The 19351-nt window shown below is 40.5% G+C and overlaps 1 protein-coding gene across 3 annotated transcripts in view; it reads left to right on the top strand.

Annotated features, from left to right (window-relative positions):
- The window catches only part of TP53BP2 (tumor protein p53 binding protein 2), a 61916-nt gene that overhangs the window by 11102 nt on the left and 31463 nt on the right, over nucleotides 1-19351 (top strand). The window contains exons 1-3 of one of the 3 annotated variants that reach the window (XM_050948436.1): nucleotides 3102-3120; nucleotides 11835-11982; nucleotides 18946-19059. In XM_050948436.1, coding sequence (XP_050804393.1) covers nucleotides 11835-11982; nucleotides 18946-19059 — 262 coding nt within the window. In that variant the 5' untranslated portion in view covers nucleotides 3102-3120. Of the gene's footprint in view, nucleotides 1-3101; nucleotides 3121-11834; nucleotides 11983-14261; nucleotides 14340-18945; nucleotides 19060-19351 lie in introns of those variants that run through there. The other 2 variants (XM_050948437.1, XM_050948435.1) reach the window with 2 other exon arrangements.

Raw genomic sequence — 19351 nt, 5'->3', positions numbered from 1 at the left:
CTAATTGCCATCGTGGGGCTAGAGTTGCACCCTGAATCTTTGTTTTTGTAAATGAGAATTGATTTGCTACACATTCTAGTCTTATAAGCCCAATACTGTCTCCCATATGACTCTTGCTGCAGTTGTTTAGGTTTAAGTGAAAGGATTAGACATAAAAAAACCCGCAACACTTAACAGTAGGCTTATACTACTAGCATTAGAAACAGGTGATACATTCGCCTGATCTAGGGAAATCTTTCCCCATAATCACCTGACCTTGCTATGATTTATGGACCAAAACCACACTTAACTCAACTTTAGATTATGGATATTCCTGTTGGTTGAGGCATAAGCATCAGTCATCTTTTCTCATCAGTGTGATTTCTAAGTGTGAAGTGGAAAAGAAGAGAGTAAATACTTTAACCCCCCTGCAGTATCACTGATATCAGTTAGCCAGCAAATAGCAAAGTGTGTGTGGTGCAGCTGCTGCCACCTCTCCATGATAGTCTGGTCTCCTCAGAAGTAGTGTGGGTTAAATGTGCTGTCATCTCACCACTGGGCCTCCTGAAAGAAAGTTAAGTATAGATCACAGAAAGTTTATGTATAGATCACAGCTGGTATAGAACCTTAATTTATTTGCTATGGACACTGAGAAACATTTTGCTTCTTTTTTCATTGCGGAAACACATATGTGTTGTAAGGCCAGTGAGAACCATTGAGTTTTTTTATAATAGCATCCCACAGGAACTCTTTGAAAGCCTTTCTGCTGGCCTGTTGCCACCCGGGAAGGCTGCTGACATAACAGCACTGCTGATTCCAGGTGGAGTGGCATGGCAGTTGAGCTTCAGGAACAGTTTAAAATAAATAAATAAATACAAAGATTCTTTATGGGTTTGATGTGAGCAGAGAAAAGGAAGACCGTTCAGGCTTATGGCTGTTGCTTTCATAACCCCATTCATTATGCTTAGATGTCAGCTTCTGTTCCTGGAGGGAGGAGAGAGGCATCTGCAAACTTCTTTGCTTGTGTTGAATAGGTTACTACACTCTCTAAAGTAGAAGGATCTAATCTGGTTTTAGAAATGGGGGGTATTGTGTTTGTATGGATGAAAAGTGTATTAATTGCTCTTTGAACCGTGACTGTGTGCTAGGACTGAACACAGACTGGGTTGAGCAATCCAGTGTCTGCCAGAAGGGGCATATGATGCAAAGGCCTGGTCTGTCTTTCATTGACTTTAGCAGGAGGATTGAGCTCTTATTTAGACAGACTGTACTGTTCAATCAGTGGTTGAAGATCAAACCTTCATGCCATCCGTTTTAGTTAGGTTTTTGTTAAGTTAACAATACAAAATGGCTGACTAGTTGTCACTGAGAAGCCACGCAGAAATGGTTAGTGGACACTTGGGGAATATGTGCAGGAAGGGAGTTCCGAGTATAGATGTCATTGTGAAAAGAGTTGTATGTTCTCTTATACAATCTCAGGAACACATCAGGGTCTGTTTACACCCAGTTTTTTTGCACTGATTTAACTGATTAAATTAGTTTGTGTACTGATTTAAATTGGTTCAGCCCCCTAGTGTGGCTGCAGTTTTATGTTGATCTACAATTTCATTGAAACAAACTATAGCAATATAAGACCTTTTTATGCCAGTATAACTGCATCCACAGTAGGGGATTACATTAATTTAACTAGATCACTCTTTCTACCAATTTAAACCATTACAAAACCTGCATATAGACAGACCCTTATTCTCTGTATCATATAGCCAGTGTAACTCTCAAAATCTGAAAATAAAACACTTCTAAAAAAATGCTTTGAAACAGTTACAAACCATCTGGCTTTCAGTACTGATATTATGGATGTCGGTGGTCTGAAAATATAACCAGTCTTAAAAGATACTCTTGATCCAAGGCATGCTTCGTTGTAAATTCAGATATAAAAATGAGGAGCCACATTTATGTAGGTATAACTTTTGGCTAAATACTTTCAGTGAGTACCAAGGCAAAATGTTTGTTTGACATTTTATTTGAACTGCTCTTTTCCTAATGTCCTGCTTATGGAAAATCTAGCCTACACGTTCTGTTGTACATAAACTAATAGAATATGTTTTTAATAACTATAATTGAGTGCTTCTGAGATCAAGATTCTTGTAAATTGTTCAGTTCAAGAGCTGACGACAAAAGGAAGAATGCCTTTCTCTTTTATGCTTGGTCACATGCATCCAGTGCTCATATTTGATCTGAGTAAGGTAGCTCAAAGTTTTGACTACAGCTTTGGTAAATGGCCCTTTTAATGGATTCCTCCCTCTTGTCCTTACTGGAAGCACAAGTAAACAGCATCAAACTGGGAACAGATTTAAACAATTCTAGACTGACAAACTTCAGAAAATTAATATGGCCAGATTAGATGATTCAGAAAAAAAGAGCTCGTAATGAAGATAGTATCTAAGCTATAGTTATGCTTTGCTTCTGTTCAGATGTATAGACAGATGAGATCTCACAAAAAATCTGCTGGAATATGGAAATTGTCATCTGTGAAGTAGGAGGGGTGCAGCCAAACCTAGCGTCATTGTGTTCCAATTATAACTGTATTTTGATAGGGAAATTAAGTCCCTGGGTTTTGGTTGCATAGTCTCCAGATACTTCTCAGTGTCGCTGATGTGGGGGAAGAAAAAACTTAAAATAGCAAAAATCAGTTTTCATTGTGTACTTTTTCTCTGTCGCGTGGTGGTGTCACTGTTCTCGACCCTTAAAAAAGCTTCCTCTTAACTGTTTCCCTATATTTATAGAAAACAAGTTGTTTTATCTCTCTGAAAATGAAACACGTATCTCTTCAGTGAGAATTTCTCTGGGTGTTGTGTAAATTATCTTTAACCTAATTTAGAGAATGGAAACTACTGTCTCTTCTGGATTAATGGTTAAGAGTCTTGTATTCTCCTGCGATACAATTAAAAGGAAGAAGGGCTGTCCTTTATTTAGAACCAGAATAACCTTAACAATTATACAGTACTTCCTACTATACCACTCCTACCTTGCATCATAACTTCCTTTCTCAGAGTTATGGCTAAGTGCCACTGCAATATAAACTGAGCTGTGTGCGCAGTGGCTGAGAAGGAAGGATCATACTTTGTATTGAGCATAGCTGTAGGTAAATATTAAACTTATCTGTACACTTCTGTTGCATCTTACCTTATTAAAGTGAATTGCTGAATATGAAAGGAGCCAGGATCCTGTGTGTTTCTTCTAGGAGGGCTATTATGTAACCTCTTGTTTACCTTAACCTCTAAATACGGAGTCTGAACGGCCTGGCTATTGAAGACCAGATAGATGTTCTGAAGAACTTAATATGAAAGGAATCATTTTTGTTACTGATACAAACTTAATGAAACAACTTTAGATGCTGCCTCTCTCCTGTTAAATTGAGAGCTAGAACTACGTACCAGTGTGGAATTCTGTTGATCAGAATATAAAAAACCTGCCATTGTGCCAGCTGCCTTTTGTTTAGAAAGTTGCAGTCAAGTCAGCAGAAATGTGAAACATTTTAATAGCTGATTTCTTCATGGCTGGCTTGTGAAGATGAAGCATCAGTGTTTGTGTTTTCCAGGGCTAGGTAAGATCCAGGACTCACTTATTTATAAATGAGCTTTTACTTATTTGTAAAAACTCACTTCGGCTGAAACTTTGGATGCAAGGTCTCTGCCTGGAAGTATTACATCTATATATTTCTCTCATACAAATTGCTTTTTCAATTTAATAGCTAGTGTTCTTATTCGCCCTAAAACATTATATGTTACTGTTGTTTGTTTTTTTGTACTCTAACTGAAAATAACTCTGTTACCATTTATTTAATTCCAGATATGAATCTGGTTCTTGTAATTCTTCCACCTCCCACACAGTGTTTTAAAAGCAGCTACTGCACCTCTGAAATAAAGGCTTTCTAGTATACAGGTAAAATGTTCTTATACATTCTCACTGTACATGGAATCAATGGGGGAAGAGGAGATCTCTGCCTTGAAGAGCTTGCTGTCTAATTTAGATACAATACAAACAGTGCTGAAAATTTGATTCTATTACACATCACTATTAATCTGAAGAATTTCATTTATCTAACTCATTTTGATGGAACATTAAGCTGTGTACCATGAAATGTCTCTCCAACACCATTTCCTAGCACTGCTATAAATATCTAGGGAATTAAAACTAGCTTTTTGTGGTTTAAGAATATTAAAGTTAAGGGTGTGTCTTAAACTCACAAAGAAGAAAAACCTCAGAGTTGAATGCTGAAATGACATCACTCACTTGGACTCATTCACAGTATTAAAATAGTTCATGCTTTTTATAGAGAGGTAGTGTTCTCTTGGGTCTGCTGGGTTCTTGTATCTCTGCCAATTAGTTGTGTGCCTCAGTTTTCTCATCTGTAAAATGACCAGATAACTTGCTTGCCGGTTTGTGTTGAGGCTTATTGTTTGTAAAGTGCTTAGATGATAGGTGCTATGTAAGTGGAATGTGTTATTGCCTCTTATACCATTTGTGCTGCATTATACCTGGGCAGAACAGGGCTAGGTTAAAGAGTTAACCCTGAATTTCATTATTTTTTGTAGCGAGATCAGGTGGGTGAGATAATATCTTTTCTTGGATCAACTTGTGTTGGTGAAAAAGACAAGCTCAAAAGCCACCAGGTGTTGACCATGGTTGTTCCTGTCTCCACCAGGGACCAAAACACATTCCCCTGCTCTTGAATGGATATCTGTAGGAGGAGACTGTCTTTAGGTGTCCAAACAAGAAATTGAATTGCAAGACCCATCCAGAAGTAACATATTTATGTCTCAAGCTGGTCTCTTTCACCAACACAAGTGGGTTCAACAAAAGATATTACCATACCCACCTTTTCTCTTTCATATTCTGGGACCATCATATCTACAACAATGCTGCAAACAATATTTATGTAGGGAATTTAAGGCCATTAATGAACTCTATATTTGAACGTAGTGTTTTGTGTGAGATATATATGTTTAGTGTGTGTGTGTGTGTGTGTTGTCTCAAAAGGTTGCTGCTAATTAAAGGCTGAACTTCAAAGTTTCTGCATAAGAGCTTTGACTAGAACCTGTGGGAAAGTACAGACTGTCCTTTTTACTTAGGTTAGTTTCAGGAATTACCTAATCCGTGCTGTCAGAGAAGCTGCATAGTAATTGAGTTTTCCAGTCAACACATGCACTTAAAGATTTAAAGTACTTGGTATAACTGAAGATTTAGTTTAAAATATTGATGTGAAATTATCTGATGGAACAACTTTACAAATTTGAAGATTTTTGCCACCATTTTTTTTTTTTTTTTTTTTTTTGGAGCGTAAAGGAAGGAAAACCCAGGCCCTTGACAAGGGACCCTGCCAAAGTTAAGAACTTCAGGACGGCCATAGTGGGTCAGACCAATTGTCCATCTCTTAGCTAAGTGTATTTCTTTTTCCCTTAGTTTCTCCAGTACACTTCAATCATTATAGTAATATCCTCTGACACAGGAAAACACAGCTGGTTCTGAGCATACCATCCTATCTGCTCAGGTGAATGGCCAATAAACTACATACTGCAAATATCTCTTCAGCTACTTGAACTTTCACTTAATAGCACTTAGGAAAACTGATTCTGTTCTTTAAAGTGACAGAGCTGTAGTTAAAACCCTTTGTGGGCATGCAGATCTGCATTTAAGCAGAGCTCAGCAACTCTTTTTAAGAAATAAAAATAGTTATCCACAAATGTTGAGAGCTGGGAAGAAGTATATGTGCTGTATTAAACTATAGTGTTCCAGGGGGAGGGGAGACTGCGCACTCTGGTGGATCAAAGCAAGTTTGATATAATGCGGTTTCACCTATAACATGGTAAGATTTTTTTGACTCCCGAGGACAGCGTTATATCGAGGTAGAGGTGTAGAAAAGAACTTGTCTGAAATGATACTGTCACTGAATTGAAAAAAAAAAAAGGGGGGGGGAGGGATTCAGAGGTGAATCTCAGGAAGTTTATGTGGATGTAACTTGCATGCTGATGAGACAGAAGAGGGTGAAATTTTAAAGTAGGGTGTGGCCTGGTTCAATATACACCTTCTTACATCCTCTTTTTCTAATTGCTTGTACTGCCACACTACCTCCCTTTCCGGCCTCTTGAGTGGGTGTTATGAGTCAAATTTAGTGGGTTATATACAGAGATGATGTGTAAATTACATGGATTGGAATCAAATGCTGCAACTCATGATGATGGGACTAGAAGGTGTAATTTACACCAATTTGGATTCCCTTAGATTTGCCTCTGAATCTGGTCCATTCTTTTGTAGAGATGTGAAATGTTCTTCTTTATAAATATTTACTTTGCTTTGCCATCTCAACACTTATGAGTTGTGCATTTCATTTGCATTTCTGAAGATACGTATACCTGCTTGAAAAATGATCTCTGGCTGAAGTGAAACTGCACATGTTCCCTCCAGTGTCCTTGGTGCATCAGATTAAAGTGCCTCCTTTGCTGGAGGTTCCATAATTGCGAAGTTTATTTTCTAGGCTGGACAGTACTGTCAGCTGAAATGTATGGTAAACCGTGCAGGATCCTGCATTGCTAGATCTACCACCCATCTCCAGTGTCTGGTGAATATGCCACGAGCTACACTGCTGGGATCCAACACTTTTACATTTTAAAACCTCTTTATCAGTCACAAAAAACAAAGCAAAATATTCAGTCATGATTGTCCAAGGAGTAGAACAAAATAAATGGCAAATAACACTCTGTACACTCAAGTCCACGCAGGTCCTGTCTATGCTAGAAAATCGGATGATTCTACACATCTTAGACACTGGTGTAGACAAGGCAAAGTGTTATTGATCTGTCCTTTTTAATACCTGCCACCACGTATTGAGCATGGTTGATCCTGTCCCCACTGGTGACCAGAACACATTCCTCCATATTTAAATGGATATCTGTGGAAAGAGATTGTCTTCAGGTGTCCAAACAAACTAGAAATTGAACTGCAGGACACATCCAGAAGTAACATATCTTTATCCCAACAGAGGATATTAGCAAAACAGAGAATTTCAGAGCCTGATGTTCAGTGAGGCCCAGCACCTGGAGCTCCCTTTGACTTCAGTTGGAGTTTTGGAGTGTCAACACTTCTGAAAAATCAGTCCCCAAAAGGTGGAACAAGATTAAACTTGGCACAGAGCTACTTGCAATTGTCAGAGCTTTCAGCGTCATTGGATATTGTCTGTAATAGCATTTGAGGATCTGACTGTTCTCCTCCATTTCCTCAGACTGATTTGGTTTACTTGTTACAAGTTGCTTTTCTTTTGTCGTAGTAACTCATGCCCATTTAGAAAGGTGGTGTCCAATCTCTTGAGTTTTGGGGCCAAACATATTTCAAGAAGGTCAAGGACTACAGTCAATACTTTGGGGCAGGCTCTCTGGCCTCTTATGGTCCATTTATGCCAATTAAGTTGTACAGAGCACCCAAACATCCTTTGCTGTGGATTCCCCAGTGGATATGGTGCCAGTTTACTCCACTCCCATGCCTCTCTCCCCTCAGCCTCTGTCTAGGGGCCACGCTGGGTTATGGAGCAGCATGTCAAGAGTTGGGTTGGGAGAGTGGCTGGTGCACGCTGCATGTCAGCTGTCCCCTGCTGGTATGTGGTCTCTTGGGAAGCCTTGCCATCTTGTGCAAGTTAGAGCAGCCACCAGGCTACTATAACCCATGCCAAAGCAGTGAATCAAGGAGCTATAAAAGGTTTCTGATTCTTAGCTTTGCCCTTGCCCTGTTCTGTGCTGTTGTAGGTTGCAGTGATCGGGAGGACAGCCGACTTTGCTAGATACTCCTTTTAGGCTCAGGCAGAGCCAGACAAGCTCTTACCCTGCTCTTCCTGGTGTTTATACAGCCTACCAGGCAATCAGAGCAGCCAATGCTGCTTTCGCTTCCCTCCTCTGTGATCTAGTAGGTGGCTTGTGTGGCAGCTGCTGAATAGCAGCAGCAGGGAAGGGGTGGCACACATCAGAACAGCAGATAGTTGGGTAGGCCATGCCCCCTGCCACATCCTTGGGGCTGATCCAAACACTTTAGTTAATTACTTGATGTCACTCTGGGAATACACTTTCAGTTTGTTATTTAATACAAATATTCTGGACATAGTCATCACTAGGGGAGGTTGGACACCTGGTAAAGTAGTTCAGTTTATCTGGGATTTTCAGGGCATAGATGGCAACTTGTGATCCTTACAGGCAACTGTTCAGAGTGTGTATGTAAACCTCAAGATTAGCAGTGGGAGTTAGTTATGCTCATTTGAGGAGTGAATAATCTTTTATTAGGTTGGCTGTCTGAGGTTCCACATAATACCCATGATTATGCTCGTTTTAATGAAAAACATTCCCAGCTGAAAGTGAATCACTGAAAACAAATGTCCCCAGATGCAGCAGGTTTTGCAGATACACAGGAACTGGGAGATAGTTATGTGCAGTCATTTTAAGTGTGAAGTGGTGGGGGCAGTCATGGGCTAATGCTACAAAAGATGGTGTATTGTACATTCCTGTAAAACTCCAGGTTTTCACTGCAGCTGCAAAGCTGGCCGAGTTTAAGGAAAACAAAACTGTTTCTGGTTCTGTGTCTGTGTTTACGTGGTAGCGCTGCCTGGTGGAATGTCACTTCCCACCTCCAAACTCTCCTTAAAATAGTGTGTATAAATGTGTGTTTAGAGTTTTGTCATTGAGCATTGTTGTAAATTTAAAATTGAACTTCAAAACTTCAATTTGAAAGCTTTAAATAGAACCTATGGGAGAGAATAGATTTGCCCCCTAACTACCATTGACACGTCATTGGCACTTTCCCATAAACTGCACAAAGAGTCATGATGAGGCCTCATTAGATAAATATGGAATGCTAACCACCGTGTGATCCCCTTAGCATACCTGTAACACACCTCTTGTCTACATGGAAACGTGCCCCCAGTAGCGCTCGGCATTTCAACCAAGAGTCCTTGGCTGTATGGCTGCATACACTGCTGGCATGTAACATGAACTTACTACACCTCTACCCTGATATAACGTAGTCCTCGGGAGCCAAAAAGTCTCACCACCTTATAGGTGAGTCTGTGTTATATCTGGTACGGCGTAGCGGCAAGAGCCGGTATGCTGCGCTGGACTGGACTGGCTTCCCCGGAGGTGATTTAAAAGGCCTGGGGCTCCACACGAAGTCAGATATAATGTGGTAAAACAGCGGGGCTCGGGCGGCCCTTTAAAAGGCCTGGGGCTCCCCACTGCTTTACTGCATTATATCCAAATTCCTGTTTTATCCAGTTACATTATATCGGGGTAGAGGTGTAGCTGCTTCTGACCAAGGGCAGGAGAGAGAAGGAGAAGGGGCTTCAGGGCTCACAACGTCCTTTCTCTGTGTGGGAAATGAATTACTTCCTGAATTTCATCTTAAAACCGATGAGTGGAATCTCTCACCACTTTTCCTTCCTTTTTCCCCTTTCTCCTCATTCCTTCAGTACCACACGTTCATTATTGCCAACTGTGCATTTCACACACTCTCCCTACTTGGTTTTATCTATCTTGTCCCTTCACTTCCTTTCTGTTCCTCATCCCACATACCTTTTTCCCTTGCTTTCGCTGTGATGCAATGACTAAGAAATGGTGCCAGGGTATTTATGGGAGTTCCCTTAAGAATTATGGGAGTTGCGAGCTCTTTTTCCTCAGTTTCTTTTAGCTCTCTTACTGCTTGCAGAAGGCCTTTTGAAATTTCTCAGATGTCACTGCTTCAGGGAGCTGTACCAGGAACTGTAGACCTACTGGGCTGTCGATACTGGGTACAGTCCCATCAGTTTCCTTACTAGTAGTTTAGGAGCTGGCCATTCAACATACCCACTCCAGGTGACTGTATAACAAGAAATATTGTATACTGTAGTGTTTGAAGTCAATTAAAGTATTTCCAGTATCTTTAATTGGACAGTTTTTTGGGTAAATAAGATGGTGGCTGCTGCTACTTGTTTGGGGGGAAGAGGGAAAGGAACCCAGGCATTTGAAAGATCATTGACAAAGTAAACAAGATCTTTCTCAGACAAATGCACACCTTAAACTATGTTCATCATCCTTTCCTCAACAGATTTTAAGTCCTCAGTATGATGGGCCAAATTTGTCTCTAGTGAGTACAGTGACGCCAGGCCTGAGTTTGGCCTACTGTATCTACAGAAAACTGAATAAGTACATGATGTAATAGCTCACTTTTTAAAGTTAGAGGGAAACAAACATTTCCATTGTACTTTGCTTGAGTCATAGTTCAGGCCCAGCATATTTTGAATCTTTAAACTATTGTTCATAAAGAATCTTCGCCTGTCCACTTTTACCCCATATGACTTTAACGTAGCTTTAGGGAAGCGGGGGAGAGAATAAACATGGCTGGCTTCCAAGATCCAGTCTTTTTGTTGACTTGGAACATATTTTGCTAGGAGACCTACAATTAAAATGTTCAATTGGTTTAGCAGAGTAATTGCTGTTGTGAAGACATTTGACAGATTTATGATTTTGGAAGTTTGTCTTTCAGCTAGTATTGAAATCAAAATTCAGAGTAGCTCCAGGGACAAAATAAACCTATTTAATTTTTGAGTCAGCTTCTTACATTTATAATTTAATTCTAAAATAGTAGTAAACAACAAACTGACTGCCTTGTTTTCAGAGATGCTCATCATCCACAGCTCCCACTGAAGTCATCTTCACTGAAAATTAGGCTATAGTTCTTAATTTTTTTTAAAAGATCTGAGCTTTCTATTGCAGAGAGTAGAGCAATAACAGCAAAGAGGAGCAGGTAGCTGTTTAACTTTTTTGTATTGAATAATCCTAATCAAAGATCAGTGAGTTGCTAAGCCCTCGTCCAGACTAACCCGCGGCATCGGCGGGTTAAAATCGATTGCTCGGGGATCGATATATCGCGTCTAGTCTGGACGCGGTGTATCGATCCCCGAGCGCGCTTACATCGATTCCGGAACTCCATCAATCCGAACGGAGTTCCGGAATCGACGCGGAGAGCCGCGGACATCGATGCCGCGCCGTCCAGACTGGTGAGTACCTCGATTTTAGAAATTCGACTTCAGCTACGTTATTCTCGTAGCTGAAGTTGCGTATCTAAAATCGATTTTAATTCCTAGTCTGGACGTGGCCTAAGAGAGGAGGCTAGATGAGATTTGAAGCACATTTCACTTTTGACTGCATTTGCTGGGACCTTTGTATGCATACAGGGAATGTTTAAGGGCATAATAAATTGAGTTATGCTATCTGTAGGAGATCCTCGAGTGACAAGTGCTATATAAATTGAAAATATTAGCTTCCACTGTCATTTCTTATCAAGTAGATCTTTCTCCAGACTTTAATTACCTTTGTTCTCCTTCATGGGAAGTTGTTCCTGGTTAAGAACACTTCTGAACGGTAGGGGACTGTTTCTGCTTCTACATCAAATCAGCGTGTAGGTACCTTAGAGTGACACACACAGCGTTCTGATGCTTCGCATCTTTCAACTCTTGGCCTGAAAACATGCATCTCCAGATTTTTATTTTTTTTCAGAACTCTAATATCTCAAAAAGGGCTTGGGATGCAATATATAATACAGATTGTCTGAAACACGTAGCCTGTTTACATAAACAGAAAGTGACTTCCCTAGCATCTCATTTTGCTCAGTATTTTTCTGTGAATTTTTGATTAGGACTGTGTACGTCCAGTGGTCACTAATGAATGGTGCCAATCGCTTTAGGCTGAGAGTGATGAACTTAATAATAAGGACATGGGTGTGGCATGCAACCTACCTTGTGTATTCTACTGACTGTGTGCCATTATCTTTATCTCTTCCAGATGTTTCTTACTGTGTACCTCAGTAATAATGAACAACACTTCACTGAGGTGCCAATTACACCTGAAACCACTTGCAGAGATGTGGTGGAGCTGTGTAAAGAGCCTGGGGAGAGTGACTGCCACCTTGCTGAAGTATGGTTTGGCTCAGGTATGAGAGATGCCTCTTTTGTGATCATTCGATATCCTTTGTTTGCTTTTATTGTTGTTTACCATAGCACCTAGAGTCCAAGGCCCCATTGTGGTAGGCACTGTACAGACATACAGCATAGGGATAGTCCCTGCCCTGAAGAGTTTACCATTTGCCTTCCTTTCTGTTAAGCTCTTCATTGGAAATACATGCTATATATGCAAGACTCTGTGAGACTGGAGAAATGTGACTCCTGTGGGTCTAGAGATTGAACGCTGAGCAACTGACAGGGGAAGGGATTTTAAACAGATGGTTTAATGTGTTCTGGGGGTTTATGTAATTCCAATGCCTCATGAACATTTTGGAGACAGGATGACTGTTAAATGAAAAGGTGGGAGTTGAATTTTTAAGTCATGAGACTTAACAATACTCATGCTCTGAGAGCCTGAAGGGTTCTCCAGCAAAATCAGGGAAGATCAGACTTGGCGTTCCTCATATTTCTAACCTTTAAAACAAGCAGCACATTCTTTTATTATTTTGTTTAAAAAAAACAAACAAAAAAACAATGGGTCTTCTTCCCTCTGTTTGCAGACTCAGGGCCATAAAACATAAAGAGTTTTTTATTTGTAAAATCTGGTCATTAGCTGTATCTGTTGTACTCTGGAGAGAGATCCTTTAAAGACTAGGTAACAGAGACCAATGCACTTTCCAAGAAGAGATGCAGAAACAAACAAAGCAATTACCTATGTGTGTGGTTTTATGCATCACCTATCCTTGTGGTGTCTAAATGCTGTTTGTACAGCTGTGGTCATAAGCCATATAAAAATAAAGCTGGTATCTATGGCGTATTCTCTTTTGTAAGGAGAGGCAAGTGAAATTTGTTTTTTTTATGGGAAGGCGGGAATTTGAACTAATACCCTATATTCTCCTGGGAACTCTTGTGTTTACTAATGTAATTTTGTATTAGTTTTTCAACACAAGTATTTGCTTACCTTTGTACAAAGCCAGTATTTACTGGTCACAAATATAAAAGCTATCTGCATGTTTCAGACTGCATTTCCTAACAAATAATTTAAACAAGGTGTAAATTTTTAACCAATCAGCTATGGTGGATTCTCCATCACTGACCATTTAAAAATAAAGATTTTTTTTTTTTAAAAGATCTGTTCTAGGAATTATTTTGAGACATTCTATGGCCTAAGGTGTCACGGGATGATCACAATGGCCCCTTCTGGCCTTGGAATCTATTAATGTATGAATGAAAATGGTGTAAGACCAAAAAAAAAAAAATGCTTTAGTGCAGTATGAAGTAGAAACACATTTAGAAAGGGATATATTTGACCCAAAACAGCTAATGTGCCACCAGTAGTGGCCAACTGCAATTATTTCAAGTGCATCACATTTTATCCTGTGAGAAAATTGCTGTTCAACTCGTTTCACCTTTAAGATGAGGCTGTGCACAATAAGTCCACTTTATTTTGCAGAGATTTAGGAGCTAGACAGTTTAGAAAAATTGCTTTCAGTGGCAGGCTGCTATATAAATATAGTTATTAAAACTGTAAAGTGACTAAAAAAACAAACCGGGAGACAGGCTCTTCCACAGCTGATGAAGAAACAAAAACTGAGGTGCATTTTGAAAAATAAGTGCTGTCCAAATTAAATTACTGGGGTGCTCTTTGGGTATCACTTCCTTTTCTTCTCTTTTGTCTGGCCACATGTTACAACAAACTTTTCTCTGGTTCAGGGAGTTTTGGCTTCTGTTCCTGGAGCCTATTAAATCTCTTGTGAGTGTTGGCGAGTAGATTTGCTGGAAATTGACATAAGGGGCTCTTTCTGCAGGAGCTATACATACTATCTCCACAGTGCTCCCATTCTCTTTTGGTTTTGAGGAACAGGAGGCCAAGCTTTAATAAACTGTGATCCCCTGGTGGCATCATATACCCTGCTACTAGATCACTGGTTTTGACCAGGAAAACTGTTTCTACTTCCTTAATTACCGAGAAAAGTAATTAAAAGGAAGGAGTATGTACGTTACATGGCTTTTAGATACAAGGGAGGAAGAAGTGAAAACAGAAGACTTCTGAATGATCCTCTTTGTCCTGTCCTTGGGTAGTTTGTGTTTGATTTCTATTAGAACTTGAAAAATCTGTTTTGACGTTCCTTGAATTTACCAGTGAAGTGATGACAGCATCCTTGTTTAAAGGGCATCTTCTTTATTTTGATTACGCAGTTCTGATCGAAGTATTGCCTAGTTCCCTAGGAATGTGCCTCATCAGCCTTTTATATATTCTTTGTTTTAGGAAGATGTGACTCTGACAGCAGTACCTTTTTTGCATTGAGGTTTAACAGATGAAGAGCTTTTCTAGCTGTCTAGACAAGTAACCGCTGGGAGACTGCTTTTTCTGTAACAGTGACCTAGTTGCTTATACTGTAAATCTAATCTCTTCCGACAGTGACTCCAGATATTTTCCCTCCTAGACGGCTTCAACATAGCCAAGGAATTTTCATTTAAAGAAATCCTTTTTATATTGTGAAAGAAGCCATTCAGATACTAATGTATCTGTGTTCACTTTTTAAGTTTTATAAGGGGGCATTCATGCGTAACACCACAAATTCCTTTTGTCTAAAATTAACATTTTACCTCAGAGATTTAGGCTTAAAAAAAGAAAAACTCTATTCAAGATGAAATGCTTCCTAACTTAAATCATTGCCCTCCTCAGCCTCATCTCTGCCTTGAATGTAAAAACAGCAAATTCTAAATCCAATAGCAACAAAAAATTGCTTCCATTATGGACATTTACTTGTATGTTTTATATCACATCATTCATATCTGATATTTGCTCTTGTCTTCTAGAGTGTAAGGTGTTCAGGCCAGGGACATTCTTTTTCCTATGGTTTGTACAGCACCCAGGGCAATGGGGCCTTGATCTTGATTGGGGCCCTTTGAGTGCTGCCATAATATATAAATTATAAATAATAATGGAAGTTCCACATTGTCTGTGCTCAGGGAAAAAAAACTGTTTATACAAGGTATTTAATATATTGTTGTTGTAAAAAGCCTAGTATAGACAAGGAAAGTTGTAGCCTTACCTTGATCAGCTCTATCAAGATGAATCCTAAGCTAAAGTTTACCTCAGCTGGGTACATTGAGGTAAAACTACAGCTTGTTGTGTCTATGCTAGGATTTTACATTGCTAACGCATTGTAAACACAAGCTTTTTTTTTTTTTTTTTTTTTTTTTTTTTTCTTGTCCTAGTGTGGATGAGGCTTGGACAACACTGCTATTCTTATGTATTCTTTAAATAATTCTTAACCATTTATGTGGTTTTTATCTAGGAAAATTAAATTAAAAAAAAATCATTGCTCACATTCAAAGATGGGAGGACTCTATGTCAATCCAGGGCTGCCTGAGGGGGAGGGGGGTGCAAGTGGGGCAATGTGCCCCAGGCCCCGGGCTCTGCAGGGGCCCCCATGAGCATGGCTGAGGCTCCCTTCCCAGCCCCACCCGGCCCTGTCTCCTCCCCTCCCCTCTCTCAGAGCCTCAGCTCATCCAGCAGCGTCCCGGACAGCTGCAGCGTGGCTTCAGCAGGGTACCTGAGCTCCGCCCCGCTCAGAGCAGGAACAGGCTGGGTCAGGGATTCTGAGGGGGGCAGTCAGTGGGGAGCAGGAAGTGGGAGGGGGTCAGATAGGGGGCAGGGCCAGGCTGTTTGGGAGGCATAGCCTTCCCTACCCTAAAGCTCATTCAGCAGTTTGAGACTTGCAGAAGAGCCAAGCTGTTAGCTTTTCCATTAGGGTTACCATCTCTTTCACTTCTCAAATGCCAAATTATAGTCTGTATTTAATTTCAGTGCCATAGGGAGATTCATGTAAGGGGAGGGTAGCTTCATTTAAAATTAGCCACTGGGGGAGGGATCACATGAGAAGAGCAATATCCTACACCACCTACCTCCTTCCCAACCCTAACAAGGGAGGACCCCCCCCCCGACTACATTTCCTGAGGCTCCAGGGGGGTTAATTCAGTGGTTCTCAAACTTTTGTACTGGTGACTCCTTTCACATAGCAAACCTGTGAGTGTGACCCCCCCTTTATAAATTAAAAATACTTTTAAAAATATATTTAACACTATTATAAATGCTGGAGGCAAAGCAGGATTTGAGGTGGAGGCTGACAGCTCACGACCCCCAGTAATAACCTCGTGACCCCCTGAGGCGTCCCGACCCCCAGTTTGAGAACCCCTTGGGTAATTTAATTTTAAAACCCTATGTCTATTCACATGCATGTGCTATTTTGAGCATTTCAGTTTTCACAACATAGGCTCATCCCAGATTTGGAACAAGCTCAAATGCTCAGTTCGTGGAGGATGTACATAAGCTATACTAAAGACAAACGCACAGTAACCGTCTCCAGTTTATGAGGGACCCCAGGGAGCCAGTCTCTAGGAAACAGCTAAATGCATGGAGGTTAAGTCCATCAATGGCTATTAGCCAGGATGGGTAAGGAATGGTGTCCGTAGCCTCTGTTTGTCAGAGGGTGGAGATGGATGGCAGGAGAGAGATCACTTGATCATTACCTGTTAGGTTTCTCTCTCTGCGGCACTTGGCATTGCCCATTGTCGGTAGACAGGATACTGGGCTGGATGGACCTTTGGTTTGACCCAGTATGGCTGTTCTTATATTCTAACCTAAATGAACCCAAAGTTATGGAGACAGATATGAGTCAAGGAAGCCAGCAGAGTATCAGAAACCTGGAAAAATCTCTGACTGGATGGGCTCAGGCGTTTGGTCACAAGCTGAGGTGGTTCAAAAGTTCTGGATTTTTTTTTAAGCAGAATTTTTTTATTGTTTCTTTAAACAATCAAACACAGCAAGCAGCAGATATTTGGCCACACACTTCTGAAACCCCAAACCATATTCAGGTTATGGCAGACTAATTTCAGCTTTTCAATTAAAAAAACCACAACAAATTTTGAAGGAAAGCAGACATTATCTGTGATTTTTTTCTGCTTTTTAAAACTCCCTAGTTTTCAATCCAGAAACAGTTTTGACGGCACATATTTGTCCAACACTTTTAATGAGCTTTAGTGCCTTTTAGCACTAGCTAATGCTGAGAACCAGTGATACCTTGTAAAGAAGTTTTCTCAAAACTGGGTTTGTGCCGAGATGCAGAAGGTTTATTTTTCCCAGGGCCGCCCATGGGGGGCGGGGACGGGGGAAAGAGCAAGTGGGGCAATTTGTGCCGGGCCTCACAGAGGCCCCCACGAGAATATAGTATTGTAATTTTTTTGATGGAAGAGGTCCCCGAAATTGCTTTGCCCCAGGCCCCCTGAATCCTCTGGGCAGCCCTGAGTCAATCTAAGCACTTTCCACCTCTAAATCCCCAGTCATGAAAGAGTGGTAAAATTGCAAGGGAAAAATATGCTAGGGAGGGAGAGAACAGGTAGATGGAGGTAGCATGCACGAAGGTATTCCACTGGGTCAAGGATTGGTCACTCTAAAAATCGTGTAGGAGTCAAAGGGCCAAAGAATGATGGACTTGAAACTATATATGTATGTATTTAAAAGGTCTGATTTCTGGTTGTGGAAGCGGGGAGCAGGAATGGGAACATTAATTTTAAAAAAGCTATATATATAATCTACAACCTTTTAAAGCAAAATTATTTAGAAGAATTAGCAGCCTCTTGGATACTTGCCCCGTGAACTCAGACTTCCTATTGCTGCCTTATCCTCCTCCTTTGTTTTCTCTCTGAGGCATGAATCCGAGATGTTAAGTGTTTGGCCTTTTCAGAATCATCAAAAATTAAGCCTGGCATCATCCAAAATGCATACGAGCTAGCAGGAAATAAAATTGGCACCAATTTCTGCTTTCAGAGGTATTGTGCCAGATTAGTGGCTGATGTAAATCAGCATAACTCTGCTGAAGTCAGTGGAGCTTGGCTGGTGTACGCTGTTTTAAGGTTAGGCCCAACAGCTTTTACTAATGAGCATGAGTAACTTGGGGCACATCAGGAAAAGATGGATGAACTGGTCACCACAGAGCCTTTTTTTTTGTCCATACTGCTTTTGTTGTAGGATCCTCCCCCCCCAGACAAGTCATAGAAGAGACATTATTAGTGTCCAATAACATATATGTATTGTGAGTTTTGTGTCATGTGTACCTTTAAAATTCAAAGGTTATAGGAAGATTTTAATATATTAAAGGGGTTCAAAAACTTTCTATATTGATATAAACTCTTAAGGGTTGAATAGCTTTTTAATTCTGGATTTAGGCAGATAGTGTCAAGCATACAAGCTTGCACATTTTGACCTGGGTTATTGATATCCTAAAAAAATAGGACTTGAATACTTATCCCAAAAGTCTTTACCTGAACTTGCGTGCTTAAAGCTGCAGTCAAGCAGTGAGTCACCATCTGTTGGTATAATTAAGGGAAGAAGAATCCTTTCTTTGGCCACCCTTTCTTTTTTTGGCCACTAACCCTAATTCATGGTGGTATTGATAGCAAAAGCTTCTCCATAAGATTAGCCTCCTGCCAGTCCTTTGGTTGCCATTTTAAAGGCATAGAGAAATAGTCTCATCTGAAGTACCACGGAATTGGAGGAAAAGGAACTTAAAATTGGTTCCTTGAAATGTTAAAAAAGCTCAAATGATTTCAAAATATAGCACTAGCCTGCCATAGAGCAAAGCCATAGACCATCTGCTGGCAACCACCTGAGTTGCAGCATTGCCTGGGATGCCAGTTTGCACACTCCTCTTTCATAGCACCAGATTTTTGTGGGTTACTTCCTTGTTTTTAGAGGTGCTTATGAATTTTCAGGAACGCACTCTGTACAACTCCTATGTATACATGTTATTGTGTCAGTTAATAAAGTTTTGGGGATTTTTCTCCCGCCCACTCTACAGTGTTTATGGTGAGTGTTTATGTGAGTCATGAAAAGCATTGGAGGGATGTGAAAGACGTTTTACTGTATTGGCGTTATGCTTTTTCAGAGCGCCCTGTAGCTGATAATGAGCGGATGTTGGATATTCTGCAGCACTTTGGTGTCCAGAGAAACGAGGTCCGTTTCTTCCTTCGCCATGAACGTCCCCCTAGCCGGGAAACAGGTATGTAGTGATCTGAATTGCTCAAATCTCACTTAAAAGAACAAACTAATTTCAGGCATTCTTAAGGCTAGGTTAACTGTTGCATGTATTATGATGGCTACAGTCTCTCTGACAGAGAGCTGGAGATCCTCAGGGGCACTGTTTGGTCTGACCTTCATTTTGCCTGTAAGAGAATGCTACTGCCAAAAAACTTAGGCTCACTACGTACACTAAATATGACTTCTATTAAGCTTCAAGCAGAATTGGGATGGTTTAATTTGTTCTCTCTCAACCCCCTCCAATTCTTGTATGA

The sequence above is a fragment of the Gopherus flavomarginatus genome, chromosome 4 (assembly GCF_025201925.1).
Source record: "Gopherus flavomarginatus isolate rGopFla2 chromosome 4, rGopFla2.mat.asm, whole genome shotgun sequence".
Lineage (NCBI taxonomy): Eukaryota > Metazoa > Chordata > Testudines > Testudinidae > Gopherus > Gopherus flavomarginatus.
The sequence above is the reverse complement of the archived record's forward strand: the minus strand, read 5'-3'. Positions and strand labels throughout refer to the sequence as shown.